This window comes from Macrotis lagotis, chromosome 2 (assembly GCF_037893015.1).
Source record: "Macrotis lagotis isolate mMagLag1 chromosome 2, bilby.v1.9.chrom.fasta, whole genome shotgun sequence".
NCBI classification, from domain to species: Eukaryota; Metazoa; Chordata; class Mammalia; order Peramelemorphia; family Peramelidae; genus Macrotis; species Macrotis lagotis.
In genome coordinates, this window is record NC_133659.1 from 64,081,603 (window position 1) to 64,103,487 (window position 21,885).

At 35.6% G+C, this 21,885-nt stretch overlaps 1 protein-coding gene and 1 pseudogene across 2 annotated transcripts in view; one reads left to right on the plus strand and one right to left on the minus strand.

Annotated features, from left to right (window-relative positions):
- Positions 1 to 644: 644 nt before the first annotated feature.
- Positions 645 to 21,885, plus strand: part of MROH9 (maestro heat like repeat family member 9) — a 76,120-nt gene continuing 54,879 nt past the window's right edge. For both annotated transcript variants that reach the window (XM_074221987.1, XM_074221988.1), the window contains exons 1-5: positions 645 to 740; positions 2,423 to 2,472; positions 7,398 to 7,477; positions 15,487 to 15,622; positions 17,237 to 17,323. In XM_074221987.1, the coding sequence (XP_074078088.1) occupies positions 728 to 740; positions 2,423 to 2,472; positions 7,398 to 7,477; positions 15,487 to 15,622; positions 17,237 to 17,323 (366 nt within the window). In that variant the 5' untranslated portion in view covers positions 645 to 727. The remainder of the gene's footprint in view (positions 741 to 2,422; positions 2,473 to 7,397; positions 7,478 to 15,486; positions 15,623 to 17,236; positions 17,324 to 21,885) is intronic.
- Positions 13,578 to 14,316, minus strand: LOC141510832 (ADP-ribosylation factor-related protein 1 pseudogene; annotated as a pseudogene).

Genomic DNA, 21,885 nt, shown 5'->3' on the forward strand with positions numbered 1-21,885 from the left:
TAGTGAGCTAATACACACACAGAGACACATACACACACATATACATATACATATACATATACATATACATATGCATATACATATACATACACAGAAACATCCACAAAACTCTTTTTTTTTTCTCTTAGCCAAAAAAAAAAGTTCTGGCTTATTGTTGAATAACTTGTTTCAGACATACATCAAAAGGGTTGATTTTTTAAACAAAATAAGCAAAACAATAGCAAAAACCAAAAGAAGAACTTCAGAGACACAAGAAAGAAAACAAATATTTTATCTTTCAACATAAAATGCAAACCAACTATTTATTGTACAACTCAGTACACACCCTCACACAGAAATTATTATTAGAATGCTAGGCGTTAGGTTTTTTGGTTGTTGTTGGCTTTTGTGGGGGGAGTAATTTGGAATTTTGAATCACCAATGGTAATTTTGAAACTCTGTACATAACTTCTTGTGCTGAAGATTCCCTGAAAGATCTGAGAACCAGGAGCTCCTCCTTCAGGTGCTGGTGACAATTGAGGATCAGGTAGACTACCTAGGTCAGCCAGGTACCGATCATTCTTACTGGAGGTCAGTTACCAGCCTTTTCAAATGGAATCCCAGGGCCGGGTGGTCGCCGTGACAACTAGAAACAACTAGGGGATGTTGTTTTGATTGAGTCAAAGTACTGAGTGTTTTGTTCAAGGAAAAGACATTGGCTAACTCCTCATTTCTACTCCTAGCAACAATGAGTAAAGACCGTAAGTGACGTCTTTCCCACTGCCAAACAGTGCTAATTTTCTCTCCTAAATATTAATGGCCCCATTCTTCAAGGATCTCATTGAATTTTTCATTATCTGTCTTTTGTCCCCATGAAAAGAAAGTTTTTGATAAAGAGTCATACTGTAAGATCAAAGCCAATAGTACTAAGGAGAATCTTTAAATTTTTAATTTAACTGAACAAAAATTAATTGAATAGTATATACAATGTCTTGTAATAATAGTTGGAGTTACATTGATAAGAGTAAGAAGCAATACTAATCCCTAACTTAGAGATGAGGAAACTGAAGTCTAAAGAGGGTAACTTCCCCATTGTCACCTACTTTGAAGAGAAATCGGTAAAGAACTCATTATCATCTGATGCTTAAATCCATTGTATCACAGGGAATGAAAATATAGTATTCTGCCTCATTGGGGACCCAGGATGATTGCTGGGCTTAACATCCAGCAGGGCCCTAATCTAAACTATCACTTCAATTCATATTTGGAGTCCTCAGAGTTGTGGTCTTGTCCACTATTATCCTTCTTACTCTCCCCCACCCAGTATGTCCAGTGCCTTCACAATAACTTTTATTTTTTTATTTTTTAAGTTTTTGCAACGCAATGGGGTTAAGTGGTTTGCCCAAGACCACACAGCTAGGTCATTATTAAGTGTCTGAGGCCGGATTTGGACTCAGGTACTCCTGACTCCAGGGCCGGTGCTCTATCCACTGAGCCACCCCTCACAATAGCTTTTAACTGCTCATAGTATTCTATTATGGTTAATCACCCAGATGTGGGATAGTAGCATCATGAGCCTACTATAACCTTTGAACTCAATGGTGGTAGAATATTCAGAAAGTGGAGGTTATGAGATCTCATGCCAGACATGGGGTTCAGTCAGCACAGTCTTGGAGATGAGAAATGAAATGTCCTTCTTGTACATGGAAGAATAATAAAGCCAGTAAGACTGATCAGTCAAGGATGTGAGAAAAGGAATATTGTATTAACAGGGTCCAAAAGATAGATTGAGGTCACAAGATGGCCTGAAATAGAATGGTGATCATGTGAGGAAGAAAAAGGAACTGATTAAGGAGTTATGGAGGTAGAAATGTCAAGATCTGACAATTATGGGGTTTGAGTTAGTAGTATACTATAATACCATCTGCTTCTCATAGCTAATCAATGAAAAGACTTATTCAGCATTTTGCCTTCCCTAGCTTTTTCTTACTCCTTTTCAAAAATATCCAATAGATATAAAATCAGGTTGAACTATCTTGACAATACAAAGAATGCAAAAAACCTAGACTGTTTCCTCCTCCCCCAATCAGAAAAGATGAGTTTTCTAAACTCAAAGAAAACTCATCCTCTTTCTAAATAGGATTCTAGAGACTAACCATGATGATAACAACATTATAATACCAACTTTTAAGATAGAAACGATTTATCCAAATCTCCAAAGAAAAGTCTCTATTCAGAAAATTGGCTCAAATACAAACTACTCTCTATTCAAGGGACTTTATCTTTTACCACCAAGCATTGTGCTGGGAAAAATGAGTCATCACAAATACAGAGAACTTAATGGAGCTTTTAAAATGATATTTACACTTAATTTTGTGATAAATATATTATTCTCAATGATCCAAACATTAATCACTTTAAGTTTCTGCTCCTTCCTCCTTAGCTTCTATCCATCAGCAGGCCTTGAAAATCAGTATGAAATGGCAACATATGGTAAGTAAAATTTTGGAATATTGCATTGTCAGATTTTGTAAAAATATGGTAGAAACAGTACATCCTTGTGGCTAACTATGGGCAGCAAGATGATGGTGACTATCTGGGTCATATAAGTAGTCACACCACAAACTCCACCAATAAGATTACCTGACACAAAACTGAATGTACCAGAATCTTTAAAATCATCCATGCTTCCATTTTATTTTGCTGCAGTATCATATTCTGTGAGTGTTAAATCATCAGATTTATTAATGAATTGTGGTTCACCAGTGACTATTGAAATAGTAAAAATATTATCTCAGAAATTCAGAAAAAATCCATATCTCCAGAAAAAAGGTTGAATTTATTCTGCATAGAGAGTCAGAGTAATCATTGACAAAGCGATTATTCATTATTGTCAGACAAAGACTTGTTATATTCACAATAAATGTCTTCAAAAATGTCAAATGTTAAATTGTTCACGAAACAAATCTGATAAAGATTCTGTATAAGATGAAGGATAGAAAATTGAAATAGACATTTATATCTCCTAAATTGTTTATAATTCAATTTGTCTATTAGTTACCCTGAGAGTTTCAATTATTGATTCTTAAAGTGTAGAATTTTTTTTTGTAATTTAGATAGCAAATTTACTTGCTTTTGATTTTCAGTTATCTCTAATATTTACCTGTTAAAAACTCCAATTGAATTTCCAGTAACCTATCAGGTTTCCCCATAATTTTTCTTTGTTTTTCCTCTTTAATAAATAGAAAATACTGGTCAGATAGAACCATTGCTTCAGGCAAGATACCGAAGTTTTTGAGATTAGATGAGAGCCACTGTTATCCTCTTCTGAAGGATAAAATTCAGACAGGACAAATCACTGTGCTACTGAGCATGAGACAATAACCAAAATATTTGTTTTATTGCAGTTATCAAATTTCTGTTTCTCAAAAAATAAATAAAATAGGAAACAAAAACTGAAATGGAAATAGGATGTGTTTTAAGAGGTATTTTGTATTTATCTTAGAGAAGAAAAAGGTTCTGCCCTTTGAGTTTATTACAATTTGATACACACACCCACACTCTATACAGGACTTGCTCATCTTAAGACATGGTTCCCATAATCAGTGTTTAATGGCTTCCTCATGTATATAGAGAGATAGAGAAGGAGATGCAGTTAGATACCTATGAGAAAAACAAAGATCTTTTGATTCTTTACTATCTCCACCTTGTCCTTTTTCCATTGCAATATCCACACCTACACCTTTCATACTTGTCAATGATCTTGATCACTACTAACCCACATTGATCCCCAAAAGTGAAAAGAGTAAGGGGAACTACATCTATGCTTATCATGGATGCAAATGTAAAATTTACATCAGATTGCCTTCTGTTGTGGGGGGGGAAGGGGGAGGGAAGGGAGAGAGGAAGAAAAATTATGAAACTCAAAACCTTGCAAAACATGATTGGTAGAAACTAGAAAAAGATGAGGGAGAGATCATGAAAAATAAAATGGATTTTTGGATGCATAAAACTATTTATAAAGTTTGTGAAGAAATAAAAATATTCAAATATAAAAAAAAAGTTAGGGGAACTAAAAAGAAGTAGGAAAAGGTTTAGGTAAGAAATTCCCAACCAGGACTTCCGTCTGCAATTTTGGGATGGCATTCCATCTCACCCTTTCCTCTTAGGTCCTTGCCTCCTTGGCTATAACAGAAGGCATAGGACATAATTTCTGCCAGTTCATCTTGAAATTATACCACATAACCTTTTCTTCATATTGTAAAGAGTTATTAAGTGATAAGAAAAGTGCCAATTTGGGAATCAAATGATCTAAGTTCAAATTCTGGCACTGACCTTTCCTATTTTTTTTGGACATACATACATACCACCATCCATCTAGTCACCTAATTTTGCAAACTCGGTGCTTATTCTTCCTCACCCCACATATTCAGTCAGTTTTGTCAGTTCTACTCCTCAACATCCCTCATGTACCCCCTTCTTCCAACTCAGGTGACCACCATCCTTGATCATGTCTTTATTCCCTCTCACCTGGATAATTGAAATTAACCTCCTAATTGGTCTCCTTGTCTCAGGTCTCTTCCTTCTCTCCTCCACCCCTCCCACCAACTTTCATTCATCCATCCATGCCTATTCTGACCATGTTACTTCTCTGATCAATAAACTTTAGTGGGGCCTTCTCTGTCACATGACAAAGGAACACTTTCCTCTATACATCATTGCTCTCCCCACTTTCATTAGCCCTTGATTTTCCAGGGGAAAGATGGTCTTTTTTGCCATTGGGGAAGGTGCTAGGGAGATGATAATCTAGTCTCAGACACTGGATACTCACTTTACCTTGACCACTTCTCATCTAGGACCATCTCTAGACATCCTGATTCATAACTGATTCCTGGACCCAGATGGTTCCAGAGGAGAAAGTGAGGCTGGTGACAGCACAGCACCCTTTACTTAAATCCAATTCATGTTGCTTGTCATAGCATCACCTCCCCAATATCATGGTCTTCTTTGAGAAGGAAAGACAAAAGAAACTCATCATGAATTAATACCACCAAGCTACCAAATTTAGTTTTATCCTCCTCCTAGCATATTCTTCCCTTGCAAAGTTACATGTTCATGGAAGAGGGAAGGGAGAAAAAAGTCCCATTTCTCCATCAAGTCCCATTTCAGCTTGGAATGAAATCCCTTAGCTTCTGGAAGCCTTAAGCTCAGGTGTTGTTTTGTGCCGTGGTCAAATTTCTTTCTCCCTCCTTTTTTCAAATGACCACATTTGAAATCACCAGTCATCTTGACTTACATCTTGCCACTGGATGCCAATGTCTCTGAAGAAGAGAATGAATCTGTTCTGTCTCACTCAAATCCAATTCATGAAAAAACATCACCCTGGTGATGTCACTGGTTCCCTTCAAGAATGAAGGACAAACAACAATAAATTTTCCTGACTCTCTATTGCCTCTGGGAAAAATTACCTTTGTCCACTTGTCATTTAAAACCTTTTATTACCTGGCTCTAAACTCTGTTTCTAGTCTTCTTTTATATTACTCCCTTTTATGTATTTTATTATCCATGCAAATTGACCTTCTTGAATTTGCTGACATAAGACTACCTTCAACCTCAGAACTTTCTTTTCTTTTCTTTTTTCAACTGGGCTATTTCCTAAGCCTAGAATATACTTCCTCTTCCCTTCTTCTATTTGAAATCCCGTTTCCTTCAAAAGTCAGCTCAACTCTCGTTTCCCATGTCAAACTTCTCCTTATCACACTATCCTACAGCATTACATTTTATCTTATACTACTTAAATATCTATATGTTCTTTTTCTGCCTTATACCCCGCCTTGAGCATTGGAGCTGTCTTGTTCATTGACTTTGTGTCTAAATGTACTGATTTGTATCGAATTGTGGACTAATTGTTCATAGTAGTTCCATAATGAATGCTTATTGCATTAGAGTGAATTAGAAGGAACAATTTGTTGCCTAGAAAGCACTGCACCCTACCATCCCTCTTACAGGGCATATAATTCCAAAACTATGCAATTTAACATTTAGTTATTTGCTGAATAATATTTTTCTCTATTTCATTTTCATAGTCTAGCCTCCTCAATAGAATTTTAAATTCTTTGAGAGAGAGAAATGGCATCTTGTACTTCATTTTTAGGTCCTCTGGCACCTAGAATAACCATGAATTAAATAAATATCTATTAACTATGCCACCCTTTAATTTTTAGCCTATCAGGTTGGAATTTTACTTGCTTTGCATCCAAGTTTCCTTTTAACATGAATGGAGATCTCTTTCAGGAGTCAGGAAAACCTGGGTTCAAAGTTCAACTGTAGATCCTTTTTCCTTATGTGATCCTGATCCTTGTTTTTCTCATCTGTAAAATGGGGAAAAAATTATAATTTCATTTCACGTTGTACTTTAAAGTTTGTATTGTCATTTCAAGCCTCTCAATAATCCTGTAATAGTAGACTATGTTACAATTAAGATTATATCAATTTTATTGAGGCTGCCAGAGGTAGTCACACAAGTCACACAAGTCACACAAGTATTAAGTATTTGAACTCAAAGGCAAGATTTGAACTCAGTCCTTAATGACTTAAATTCTAGTTGGCTAGTTGGTTGGTTGGTAAAATGGTATGAGAAATGAATTTTGATTTGTGCATAAATTTTATTTAAGTGAGGCAGAGTTGCACAAAGTTGTAGGTTTCATTCTGTCTTCCGAAGTCATCACAGTTCAGAGGCAGGATCAAGACAACTGGCAATGACTTGAGATGCAGTAGATGACCTTGTCATCCTTGTTGTCTAACCAAGCTCTAAGAGGTCCACAATGCCTTTTTCAGCTGCCTTTATGTCCACTGGAGCAAATTGTTCTCCTCCACCCATTCCACTAGGCAAAGTCTTCACAGATGAGGTTTAGGTGCCCTTGGTTACCTTCAACCTAGTCTAGCCCACCTGCCAAGATGGTTTAATGGAGTATAGACACTGTGCTTGCTTCAACTTCTTGGAGCCTCAGGTGAGAGTTAGAACATCAAAGGTGGAAAGCAACCCTGAAAAGGTTTCAGCAGCCCTCACACCAGTCTTCCTTGAAAATATCTAATATACTGCACTGGACTACCTATACAATACCATATTATCTGTCTTTCAAGGCTATTCTAAAGAAAATATCTGGTACATAGGCATCATTTAGTTTAACAGGTTTATATAATTGCAAAGTGTTTTATACTTAACTCATATAGGTTTCAAGATAAACCTTGGATCAATCCAAGATCATTTACAAGATCAGCAAATATGTCTCAGAAAAATTAAATGACTTGTCTTTAATCAACCCACAGGTCAGGATGATCTCTCAACAGCCCCTAAGAAAGTTCTTAGTATGATAACCAATGCTGTTATGTAATTTGACTTTTTCTGCAACTTGCAGGAAACTAAAAATAAAGAATTGTGGAAAACTCTCAATAGAGTACTGAATCAGCAGACTGTAATCTTGTCAATAAATTCCAGGTATGTGATGACTTTTCATTCTATCTCAGTCATTAAAAACAATTTTTCTTCTTTAGGATCTCCCAAATGCTGATGGGTGTCTCATTAGTAACTGAAGGAGAGGGGGGAGAGAGAAAGATAGAATAAAGATCAGGGATGTGCTGATAAATATCTAACAATAGACTCCTCAAAAAAATGTAAAATACAACATACTTTTAGGTTTGATTTGCATTTCTAACATCCTCTCCATCATTTTCTTAAGTCTAGGCAATTAACAAAACAATGAAGTTCTAATTTGTTTGCCCATTTCCAATGTGTAAATGTCCACACTGGAAATTTAATAATTGATGGTCCAAGCAGGTTCCAATCTACCCTTGCCAACAACTCTCAAATTTAATAGAAATAGGCATAATATTCTATTTGTGGATTAAATAAAATTAATCACACATGTTCATGTGTGCATCTCTTTGTTTAGTGAGAATAAGAAGACACCCATGAATGGAGATGTTAAAAAATAGTTATATCATATGAGATGACAACCAAAATAAATTATGTGAAATCAGTTTGAATTATTGAAAGTATAGGAGTATGACTTAATCACATTATATTCTTCCATGACCATACCACAATTGGTATGGTCTTGGCAGTAAATTGTAGATTGAAAAAATTCATGGTAAGAACATTCAAAACTATCTGGAGAAAATTAACTTGAAGACCTGGAAATATTTAGTCTGGGAAAGAAAAAGATTTAGAGGGGTATAGTCTATCTTCATGTAGATAAGGAGCTATTATTTATTCAACTTGGGTTCTAGAGATAAGTAGAACCAGTGACTGAAAACTATAGGGTGGCAGGTTTTGCTTCAATGTGGGAAAGAACTCGTCGATAATTAGAACTTTGCAAAAAAATTTAAATGGCTTCCTCAAGAGGTAATGAGTTTCCTAACACTGCAGGTTTACAAGCAAAGGCTGGAGTATTCTGTCTCAAGAATGTGAGAAAGGAGATTCATAAATGAAATGAGAAAGTTTGGACTATATGGTCTTCAGGTACCTTTTAAGGATTCAGGATGTATAAGAAAAATAATTGCAATTTGAAGATAAATTGTATTCATTTTAATTTTTTTTAAAAAAAATCATTTCTATATTAGTCCAATTTGAATTCTTTAGGGGGTAGCTTGGTATTTTTTCCCTTCTGGGACTTGAATTTATAGACCCATTGTTGTGGTTGTTTGTCCTTTGTCCTCAAAGAAGACTATGACATCAGGAAGAGGTGATACCATGACATGTAAATGAATTGGATTTGAGTTGAGGGGTTTGCAAGTAACCAGTCTCACTTTCTTCTCAGGAGTCATAACATAAGATAACAGAAAACAAAACATAATGAAACATAATATAGCAAATAATATTTATGATACATTAATATTATATACCTATATTATATTATATAATGCAGGTGCTTGTTCCCACACATGATTCACTTTCAAAGATAGTGGAAGGAAGTGGGGGATAGTGGTTCAGGGAAGAAGAGAGTTTTACCTAGTGATACCTCATGTCTGGTTGTCTGACCCTAGAGTAAGTTCCTTTAAGCACCTTTGGTTTTGCACAGTTTTCATTGCTGCTTCCCCTTTTGATGCACATGTTCTATGCAAACTGAGTTTTTTCCCAACCATTCCCTTTTGTTTCAGTGGCACGGGAGAGCTCTAGTTATCTGAAAAAGGATCAGGATGTTTGTCCCTTAGTTGGACAACTGCCCATCTACACTTAGTACCTTGAAAGGAGTTTTCAGCTTGGAATAGATTTTTTTTTAACTGAAATACTATAAAACAGATGGAACTAATCAGACCAAGAAGAAGAGACAAAATTTCATCCATTTTCAATAAGCAAATATGACAAATGCTATTTGCTTTGTATTTGAAACTGGTCTGCCTAATGCAATGATTTTATTGAATAAAGCTGACAATGTTTATGCTATCCATTTGCATTTGTTATCTCACTTTCTTCCAAAATTAGGATTTTTGGAGGTGGGAGCAAGAGCTAGATAGTGTAGTAAATTGAGCTCCAGTCCTATAGCCAGAAGAGACTGAATTCAAATCCAGCTTCAGACACTTACTAGTTGTGTGACCTTGGGCAAGTCATATAACCTGATTAACTCCTCAAAAATAAAAACAAAAAAAAATTTAATTTTTAAATCATTAAGTTAATTTAATCTGTTAGGACATTTCCCTCTTTGTACTTAATTCATGATCTTTACATACATTTCAGAAAAAAATTTCATTTATCTCTAAAGTTGCTGTTTGGCTATTCATGCACTAAGAATTTCAAATAAGCCAGTGGATAGAGTTCAAAACAGACCCCCAGATGCCTAATACTTTCTAACTGTGTAATCTTGGACAAGTCACTTCACCCGATGGCCTCATATTTTGGGCCATCTCCAATCATCCTGATTCATATCTGGTCACTGGATCCAAAGAGAAAGTGACTCTGGAGACTCTGAATGACACCCCCTCACTCTGATCCAATTCATGTGCATGTCATAACATCACCTTACTGATAGTTTTCTTCAAGAATAAAATACAACAACTGTGAGTTCATGACTCAGAAAGGGAAAAAATACTAAGATAGTCCCAAAATAATTTGAATTAGAATAATGTAAAAATGATTTTTTTTCTTATCAGATTTTTATTTTTCTAAACATAGAGAAACACTGAGGATTAAAAACAGTTTCTACACCTTGAGAGTGGTGGCCACAAGACCCTACAATTAGTGACCAGACCCTTGCCTGTTTAGTGGTCAAGTTTAAGGTCTCAGTGGACAGGAAGAATATGACTCCATAAGCACAAGCGTTTAAGCATAAAGTTGGACAAAATCTGGCCAAGCTTCTGCTGGAGTGCTGGATATCAGATATCAGAAAATTGGGAAACATCACTAATCCCTCAGTCCCTAAATCAAAAGCCACTGTTGTGAGAAAGAGTCAAGTCCTTAGAGTTACTGGGGTTATCTATTTTTTCCATTTTTCCCTAGGCCAGTTATAGTTGTCGGGGTGAACAAGAAGCTATGGCTCTGAGGGCCTTAGGGCAATTAGGCTTTTGAAAACGCAAGCTTTCATAAATTAGAACAGGACTAAAATAGGGGTTAGGGAATTCCAACCAGGCAACTGCAGAGCCTAGGCTAGAATTTCCAAAGGAAGTGATATTTATGCTATGGAGTTGCTACTTGGTTTAGATCAATCCAAGAATATAAGAGTAGGATGTGATAAGCGGTAAAGGGGAGAATCCTAAGAGGTTATAGAATTGAACTGAATTATAGATAGATAGATAGATAGATAGATAGATAGATAGATAGATAGATATGGGGAAACCTAGGTCCTCAGGAATAGTCAAATTAGAGGCTTCTCCACTGAGTCACAAGCTTCATTTCACCAAACCAAGGAGGTAGGTATTCAAGAACTTCAAAACATCCGGTGGATAGAGTTCAAAACAGACCCTCAGATGCTCAACACTTTCTAACTCTGTAATCTTGGACAAGTCACTTCACCTGATGCCTCATTTAGACTTTGGTAGAAGATTGATTTAATTTTTCTTGACCAGGTTCCAGGAAAAGTCTCAAATTGTCATTGCCATATTTATTTACAAAGGGAATTTCTTATATTTTGTTACCACAAAATATAAGAATATGATGTTCCTATAAGGACAATTGTGACCTAAATACAAACATGAAGTACACTGAGCTGCTCCCTCAAAGGAAAGATAAAAGAACAATTCCTACTTTGGCTTTTGGGGTGTAGCTACTTTAAATTTGGGCAGTTTTCTCTTCCTTTCCTTCCCACCCACCCCCCCAGGATCTCAAAGCTCTCAGTAAACAGTAACTCTCTCCCCCACCAATCCACAAAAAAGTAATAGATAACTGGTCCTTCCTGGATCAGACATTAAAACCCCTTTATAACAGAAAGAGAGAGAAACCTTGTATCAGTGGAAATTTTCCCAAGATCACTCAGGGATGTTAGGAGACCTCAGAATCATGTTTTCCCCTCTGACTCAGTTCAAATAATAGCAACTACATTGATAACTCAATGAACATTAGGACTAGAGGGAAATGTTCGGGTCAAAATCCTCAACTGAAAGAGAAGGGAGGCAGGTAAAGTCTAGCTTCTTCCTGACTCTATCCTCTTAACTTTCTAAATTAAAGTTAAAGGAGATTAAAGAATGAGGTTTAAAGATATCTTGTACTAGATTCTAAAAGAAGTAAACCACAAGAGGGGAACAGACATTAGTAGGTAACGGACTATAGGTTGGGGTTTGGATTGGACAATATTAAGAAATGCCTGTAGCTTGGAGACTGCTCAACAGTCCAACTGTGGCCAAGGCCATGTCTTGGAATGACTGACCATAGGGTCCGTGCTTTACTTGACTCTATAAATGGTCTCCAAGAAACAGAATAAATTATGGGAGAATGTTGCCAGAAATCTACCTGGTCCTAATTACCAAGACTAAGGCACAACTGAGCATGCAGGCCACAGAGACAGAGACCTCACAAAATGGGAAACCAGGGCCTATCCCTTGACCTTGGCTTTCCCTATACTAGCCTTTTTGCCTTCTTTTGGGAAGCTAAAATTAGCTGCAACAAAGGCTATCTAACAATAGCATGTCACCACTGCTCAAGATGCCACATAAATCTAGCCTGAGAGGGAAGAAAATTTCTCCCTAAATATGTGCTTCCCTTCCACTTCCCTGTAAGCATTGTATGAGTTATACACAAGTTGGGGTGGGGGTGCATCTTAGTGGTGCAGGGAATAAAGTACCAGTCCTGGAGTCAGGAGGACCTGAGTTTAAATCCTACCTCAGACACCTAATAATTTACTTAGTTGTGTGATCTTGGGCAAGTCACTTAACCCCATTGCCTTGCTAAAAAGAAAGAGTTATACCCAAGTATTTGGCTTCTAAGTTGGATGTGAAGTGTGAGAGTTGGGCAGTTGTATAGTTCTGTTGCTATCACAAGTTTCTAGGCAAGTGGATCCATAAATGATGAGTTCTTATACCATCAGTTAGCTGCCTAAACCTTCTTACAAGAGACTCTAAGTGATTACACTAGTGCCCAGATTAAAATCAAAACCCTCAGAATGAAAAAATATTAACAATAGGAATAAAGGGAGATTGGCACTACTGATCCTCAGTTCCTTGATCATTCAGAGACTAAAAGGAAAAGATAAGATCTCTACACTTTCTAGGAAGGATTTTCGATTTCCTAACTCATTACCATTGCTTGGGGTGACAATTTGACCAATGTTCTGCATTATATGGAGCCAACTTCTATGTGGAAGCAGTCAGTGTTGCTCTTCAATAACACCCACATCTCCTGAAAAACCCCATAACTCCTTTTGGCTTAGGTGCTTGGGCCTGGGCCAGGTCTGAACAAGTTATTTCAACTACCTATTGTGGATTCCAGGGCTAGGACCTTGGAAGGCAAAGTAGGGTTTAGAGGTGAGCAAGTAGCTTCTATATTTTTGGCTCAAAATATCCAAATATTTCCTTGGAGCCCAATTTTTTATATATATATATATTGTTTGGTACAGAAAAATGTGTCACCCCATTTAGAACAGATGGGGTTTTGCAACTCTGCCTACTCTTGATGACAGTGCTAGCTGCTCATCATCCCGGGAAAGGCTAGGGAACCAAGAGCTGGTCATTTCCTCCAGGAAAGGGACAATGGAGAAGTTATTAGAAAACACAATGGATTTAGGGCCAAAAAATTAAAATTGAGTCAGACAAGCCCAAGAAAACTAATTTCAAGGCAGATGAGAATCACTACCTTACATATCTATAACAACCATTCATTAATACTCATACTAAGAGCTGATCTGAGTCAGTTTTTCATGATTTGTCTTAAAAGATGAACTAAATTTAGAACATTAACCAAAACTACTCCACCTGCTCTCCAATCAACTGAAAATACAGCCACACCTCATGTAAATGTGGGCAAAGTCACTCCTTGGTCCTATTGGTCACAGAGAAACTCTCCCCCAACAAACACCTTCCCTTTTCCCTGACAACCCCCAGGTAGAATCCTCAAGATGACATTTTTTCCTGGATGGAGATAAAAGTTTGTCTTAGGAAAAAAAAAAAACAAATCAAAAATCCAAATGAAAAGAATCCAATGGATGATGAGGTCCAGGCCATGGACAAAGGGGGTGCGTGGAATCTAAACTGGGGCAGCTGTCTAACCACAGCAATGGTGCTTCTCTGGCCTTATGTAATGGCCAGGGGTGGGGAGGGCAGCAGTAGATATTCCTCTCCACACACCTCACCATCCACCCCATGCCCTCATTCACCCCTTTGCCTTTGAGAGCTAGCCTGGATGAGACAGTCTCTCTTTCCAATTTTATTAATACAGTCATGAATGTAGTTTTGATGTCAGGTCTCTATATACTGCTTATTGATCAGTACCAAGATAGGGACCCCCTCCAGGGCTTTGCCAGTGATAATTTTCTCAAATGCTTTTTTGGTTTCTGAGAGTCTCTCCTCATCAGTAGAATCAGTGACATGGATGACCCCATGAGACTCAGTATAGCACTTGACCCAGAGAGACAACAATTCATTTTGCCCTCCTAAATCCCAGAACACAAGGGGAGCTTTATTCACATCAGTAGTACCAATGTTCAGGCCCATTGTTGAGGTGATTTTGGATAAACTTATCCCTTTTTAGTTTCCGTTAAATTGGACTTGTGTTTGCTCCAGAAAAATCAACTTTCCTGCAATGTCCAGTCTCAGGTTTAGGAAGCAGTATTCATCTCTCTGAACCATATATTTATAAAGCTCTTGATAGGAGTATATATTCTGATTCCTAAGAAATCTGGTCCTATGGTCCATCCGGGGCTTGTGCTATGAAAGACCCAGAACTTGACATGCCAGAACTTGAGAGTGACCCATGGACTTTCTCCTCTTCTCCCCTGGAAGAGACTGGCATTGGCCAAAGGGCCCTCTCTGGGAGGCCTCTCTGGTCCAGCCTCAAACTCCCAAATCAGAGGCTAGGGGACTTCCACAATGAACATGAGGAAGCAACAAGGAACAGGCAGCAAGACTCCTACCTGTGGCCTAACATTCTCAGAGATAGAGCCAGAGTGACTGCTACTTCAGCTAATTGGAAATGATTTTTTAAAAATTAAAATGCATACAATTTATTTTTGAATTAAAATTATTTTATTATACATATTAATATATTAACATATGCATTTTAAACATAATATAACATTATTCAGCATAATATAATGTAACATAAAACACAATATTTTATAATATAACATAGTAATAATGAAATGATAAAAAGTAGGAAAATATAGCAATCTCAAACATGAACATATTTATGTGAAATATTTTCATCAGATTGTCCTAATTTTATTACTTAACAGAGTAACGATCATAGTAACAGTGCATTGATCAGCTACTTTGGTTGTTTGATGTAGACGTTTTTTGGTTTTATATTTGGGGGTTTTTGAGACTAGCTCTTCCTACCTTACCCAGACTAGAAGTGAAGGAATCATTCAGAGGCTTTCTCAAAATTCTGATGTGTACTTGAACAGGCTCTGGACTCCCCCGGGGTGGTGGGCTCCTCCTTAGGCATCCTGGAAGACCTCTGCTACCTGGGAGTCGCTATAGTACAAGGCTTAGGGTAAATATTCAAAAGGCCTTAGTTCTTCTATAGCTCAAAACACTTGAGCTCAACCAATCCATCAGCTTCCTCCTGCCCTTCATCAGAGAATACAAAGTCCAGTTTCTACAGAGTATTTCTCAAAAGGATGCCTTATTTTAATCAGTAGTCTTCACTTTCTACATGGTAGGCACTTTGAAAAGGTTGAGCAGATATTGGCAAATGATCTTATTAAAGGAGGAAGTTGCCACTTTTTTTTTACATTCAAAGAAGCTTCTACCTTAGCTCACAACCTTATTCCATAAAGGAGTTTATCCTGATCCCCAACTGACTCTTCTAAGGAGATTAAAAGGAACTAATCAAAAGGAACTAAATTCTGTTTCTCTTCCTAGCTATGTGGATCCCTTAGTGCAATTTGATAGTCAACTGAAGACAATAGAAGAATGCTTTAGAACTGTGTTCTCCATGTCAGATTTAAATGTGCTGAAACTCAAAGGAAACACTCAAGAGGAAAAAATGGAAATTGAGGTAGCATTCTATTCTATTCATTCATTGTGGGTGGAAGGAGAAGAGGAATGGGGACAACAGACATAGGTTCTGCTACCATCTTGGTAAAAGCTAAGTGAACTTGGTCAAATCACATACACTAGCTGTGCGACCCTAGATAAGTCATGTAATATGTGTCTCAATTTCCTCCTATATAAAATGGAGATAACAGCAGGAGTGTTTTGAGGTTCAAGCAAGATAATGTTTGTAATTCTCTGAGTCTTGTATTCCTTATTTGTGAAAGATAGGTTTTGGGGGAGACGAAGGCTGCATCTGGATGATCCCTTCTTACTTCAAAGTCCTAGAAGCCGCATGAGCCTTTCATTCCTTTCACCAGATATAGTTCCATGTCCCTTGTCAAAAGTCATCTTCTTGATCACCATCTTTCTCCTGCAGCTGAAAGGATTTCTGGTTTCTCTTCTCTTTGACAAGGAGTGGTGGTTACCAAATATACTGCCCTGAGGCCTCCTCTGTAAGAGAGGGAGATGAGTCTTTAGGGAGTTCTCCATGGTACGGATATAGGGTAAAAACTGCAGAATTTTAAGAATGATCTGGGTTGTTTATTCATTTTTTCAGTCATGTCCAACTCTTTGTGAGGGTTTTCTTGGCAAAGATACTAGAATAGTTTGTCATTTCCTACTCTGATTCATTTTTACAGTTGAGAAACCTGAGACAAACAAGAGTAAATGACTTGCCCAGGGCCACAGCACGTTAAGTGACTTGAACTCCAGAAGATGAGTTTTGTTGACTCTAAACCAAGGACTTGTTCCACTGTGCCACCCAACTTCCTCATCCATTATGTCATCCACCTGCTTCAAATCATATGCAATATCAAATAATCCTATATCAAGGCAGCTAGGTGGTACAGGAGATAGAACACTGGACCAAGAATCAGACAGAATTGAATTCAGATATTAACATCATCTAGCTGTGTGATCTTAAATAAATCATTTAACCTATGTCTTTATTTTCTCATGTATAAAATGCAGACAACAGCACTTACCATGCAGGAGTGTTGTGAGAACCAAGCAAGATAATGTTTACAAAAATCACTTAGCACAAAATAGGCACTTTGTGAATGTGTGTTTCCATTCCAAAATTCTGGTTTTTAATGACTTTTAATCTCTCTGGGCCTCAATTTCCTCACCTATATAAATGAAAGGTTTGGACTAGAATACTTCTAAAATTCTTCCCACTTCTAAATGTATTATCCAATGAGTTTAAAATCCCCTCAGGGACAAGGAAAAGGGGATTGGGTGACTGGAGGTAAAGCTGGAACTTAATGGTGAAGTGGAATGAGCAGCACATTAATGAAAATTGCTTAAGATTAATGGAATGGGAGGAAAAAGAGGAGGTCTGAATGGGGGTAGAGAGGTCTCTGGTCCTTCTGAATCTTCAGTATCACTGTTCAATGTCCAGCTTCTGCCTTAGGCTCATTTGTCATAAGATAGGTGGTGCTGGCATCAGCATGTCCTCTATTTAAAGACAATGTCTTCATCCCTGAATCCTAACTCCTACCCATATTGTGATGAATACAGACTCATTCATGGAGTCGTTTATACCAGCTCATAATTCTGGTTTCCTTTTCTTTTTCAGGAAATGTATCAAGAAATTTTAACAATCTTTGAGAATACACTTCTGGATTTGGTATCAAAAGACCTCTACAAACTACAGCTCTTAAGGGTAAAGTAGGCAGCTCAAGAAGGGTGATTTTTTTATTTAGCTCTTGAACAGAAATTGGACATTTATATTCCTGTTGTATGTCCAGGAATCCAGGCATGCTTCAGTTGTTGTCTCCTGTGTCCCTTTTTTTTCCCTTTAACTCATCAACTCTAGAATTGGGTAGCAAAAAAAAAAGTTTAGCCTTTTTTATGGAAATTGCAAACAAAGCCCAGGTTCATGCTCCACCTCTGACAAATCCTAAGTGATGCTAGACTATTTACTGGGCATCTCTTTCTGAGACACTTAAGATTCATTTGTAGAAAGGGTGATGATCTGCCTTGGGAAAAGGTATTTCCTCACCTGGATATTCTTTATACAGTACCAAGAAAATCATAGATCCAGTTCCTATTCCTAGAGACAGATGAATAGAAACAAGAAAAAACAAAAATTAATGTCACTGTTCCTTGCCCCATTATTGGTTACTGATACTAAAAATAATATATATTCTTTTAATATGCTTATATAAACTTGTTTTGAGAGTTTGGAGTAAGGATAAACCATGATTTAATATGCAGTTTTCAAATTCCTATAATAAAGAATTCCCTTATATTATATATGGTTATATTAATTATATTCTATCAATTATATTCATTATGTTAAAAATCATATCATTATCTTGTTATTTAATAATATATTACATATAATATATTTTACAACATAGCAATAAATATATGTTCATATTTATCATATTATAATTATATTATCATATTTTAATATTTTAAATATAAATCCCTTGATGGTGGGGATTACTATTTTTAATCACTGTATACTGTTCTTAGTACAGTATCATACACATAATTTATTTTTCATAAATGTTAGTTAAATTGAATAGAATTGAATAATAACTCTTTTTTTATCAAGCATTTTGTTTATTACAAAGAACTTAGAGCATTTTAAGTCAAACCTCTAAGGGAAGCAGACTAAGTATCATTAACTCCATTTAATAGATGAAGAAACTAAAATCTGGAAAAAAGCTAAGGGGCTTGTTCAAAGTTACACAACTCATCAGTGTCTGAGCCAGGTGTCAAATTTCTATTATACTATGATTTTTCAAGCTATCTGATATCTCTGTGTATACACACACACACACACACACACACACACACACACACACACACACACACATATATTATTTGGGCAGCTGTAAGGGACTGTTGTATGTGGGAGTACTGGTCTGAAGAAGTAAACCTTTATCACCTGCGGTCCTCAAACCTGGGAGCATTCTTTTACTGGTTGATTGGAGAATGCCTCAGGAGTGGGAGTGGACCAGTAATTGGAGAGGATATTTAAGCACTTGTATTTGGTTTAATAAACAGAGAACTTGTCATTTTTGTCTCCTGCCTCTTCAGTGTTCACCTGAGAATTTGACAACAGTTGGACTAAGTCTTAGTTTATGAATAAAGGATAAGTTAGCTGACAGGCACTCAACAGGCAGCTAGGTGTCACAGAAATAAGGAAGACTCCTCTTTCAAGGATCAAATCCAGCCTCAAACACTGTATGATCCTGGGCAAGTCATTTTATACTGTTTGCTCAGTTTCCTCACCTGTTAAATAAGCCAGAGAAGGAAATGACAAACCACTCCAGTATCTGTGCCAAGAAGAAAACTTCAAATAAGGACCTTAAGAGTCAGATAGGACTGAAAAATTACAGAATCACAAAATAAATTATGTAGCACATAGTAAGCACACACACAATATACAGTTAAAATAAAGGGCAGGAACAGGATTTATTCTGCAAATGAAGGAAAAAAGCAGGAATAGCAATCTTAATCTCAAAGTTAAAGTTAAATTGGATTTAATTGAGATTAAGAGAAGAGGAAATAGAAATAAATGATAAAGATGTCATAAACAAAGAAGTAATAACAATACTAAACCTCTTACAGCATCTACATTTTTAAAGCAGAAGTTAAAAACACAAAGTAAATGAATTATTGGTAGAAATAGATAGTTCCAGAATAGTAGGGAATTTTAATCTTTTCCTCTCAGAATTAGATAAATCTAACCAAAAGAATAAATAAAGAAGTCAAGGTGATGAATAGAATTTTAGATATTAGGAGAGAACTGAATGGGAATAGAAATTAATATTCTTTTTCTTAGTGGTACATGGTACCTTTAAAAATTTGATCATATATTAGGGCATAACATTTTTATAGTTAAATGCAAAAAAACCCAGAAATACTCAATGTATCCTTTTTCAAATCAAAATATAATTAAAATTATATTTAATAAAGGCCCATGGAAATGCAGAATAAATATTAATTGAAGACTTTACTCATCTATTTTTTTTTTGTTTTTGCAAGGCAATGAGGTTAAGGTGACTTGCCCAAGGTTACACAGCTAGGAAATTATTAAGCATCTGAGGTTAGATTTGAACTCAGGCCCTCCTGACTTCAGGGCCCGTGCTCTATCCACTGAGCCACCTAGCTGGCCTTTATTAACCAAGTTTAAAGAGCAAACCATAGAAATAATGATTTCGAGAATGACAATAATGAGACAATATATCAAAACCTAAGGGTTATTGCAAAAGCAGTAATCAGAGGGAAATGTTTATTTCTAAATGATTATTTTAATAAATTAGAGAAAGAGCAGACAAATGAAATGGACTTGCAATTTAAAAAACTAGAAAAATAACAAACTAAAAATCCTCAATTAAATACTAAATTGGAAGATCTAAAAAATTAAAGTTGACTAATCAAATTGAGTTTAAGAAAATCATTGAATTAATAAATAGCTGATTTTATGAAAAAACAAATTAGAAAAATCATTGGTTAATACAATTTAAAAAGAGAAGAAAACCAAATCATTGGTATTAACAATGACTATAACTCTAATGAAGATGAAATCAAAATTTTAAGAACTTGTTTTGTCCAATTATTGCCAATTAATTTAATAATTTAATTGAAATGTACAAATACTTATAAAAATAAACTGTCCAGATTAAGAGAGGAGGAAATATAAATAAAACTATTTGAGTAAAAAGAGATTAAATAAGCCATAAATGGATTCCCTAAGAAAAAAATCAGGACCAGATGAATTTACAAGTCAATTCTACATTTAAAATCCAATTAATTCAAATATTGAATAAATTTTTTGAATAATAGGCAAAGAAGGGTTTCTGCTAAGCTTCATTTATGAAACAAATATGATATTGATAGCTAAATCAGGAAAAGAAATACAGAAAAAGAAAATTATAGACTAATTTCAATAACAAATATGAATGCAAAAATCCTAAATAAAATGCTAACTAGGAGACTATAATAATATAAAGATTGTACATTGTGAAAACTAGGATTTATACTAGGAATGCAAGTCTGACTTAGGGAAAACTACTAATATAATTGATTATATAAATAATAAAAGTAGGAAATTATATTAATAGTTTTATAAATAGCTTCTGATAAAGTATCAAACTCATTCCTATTCAAAATACTTAAGGGTATAGCTATAAATGGAATTTTCCTTAAATTGTTAAAAAGCATTTACCTTAACTATCATCAAACATTATTTGTAATGGGGGTAAGCTGGAAGCCTTCCTAGTAAGATCAGGAGTGAAACAGGTATTCCCATTGTCACCAGAATTATTCAATATTACACTGGAAATCCTAGCAATAATAGTAAAAGAAGAAAAACAAAGAGATGAATCACAATGGCAGTGAAAGAATAAAACTTTATTTTTTCCCAAGTGATATAATATACTTGGAAAATCCTAAAGACTCGACTAGAAAGTTAATTGAAAATATAATTTTAGCAAACTAGCAGAATATAAGGTAAACCCATAAAAATCATCAACGTTCCTATATATATCACAAATAAAAGCCTACAAAAAAGGGATAGTATAAGAAACCCCACTTAAAATAGCTCTAGATAAGATAAAATACCTGAGAGTACATATGGCAAAACAAACCCAGGAACTATATGAACAACATTATTAAACTTTGTACATAAATAAAATTAGATTTAAATAATTGGAGAAATATTAACAGTTCATGGGTAGGCAGGGCAAATATAATAAAAATGACCAATTTTACCTAAACTTTTTTATTCAATGTCATTCCAATTAAATTAACAAAAAATTATTTTATTGAGTTAGAAAAAATAACAAAAGTCATTTGGAAGAACAAAACATCAAGAATATCAAAAGAACTAATGAAAAATGCAAGAAGGAATAACAGCATCAGATTTTATATTATAATGCAGTAATTACCAAAATTATCCTGTACTAGCTAAGAAATAGGAAAGTAGATCAGTGGAATAGAGTAGCCACATGATGCTCATGATAATAGTAACCTTGTTTTTGATATGTGTAAAGCCTTAAATCTTAGGTTAATTAACTATTTGGTAAATATTGTTGGGAAAGCTGAAGAGCAGTCTGAGAAAATTTGGCATAAATCCTTATCTTGTACCATTTATCAAGGTATGATCATAATGAATATTTGACCTAATTATAAAGGTAAATATCACAAGAAAATTAGAACATGGAGCATATTACCGCTAAGAATTATGAATAATCAAGAAATAGTATT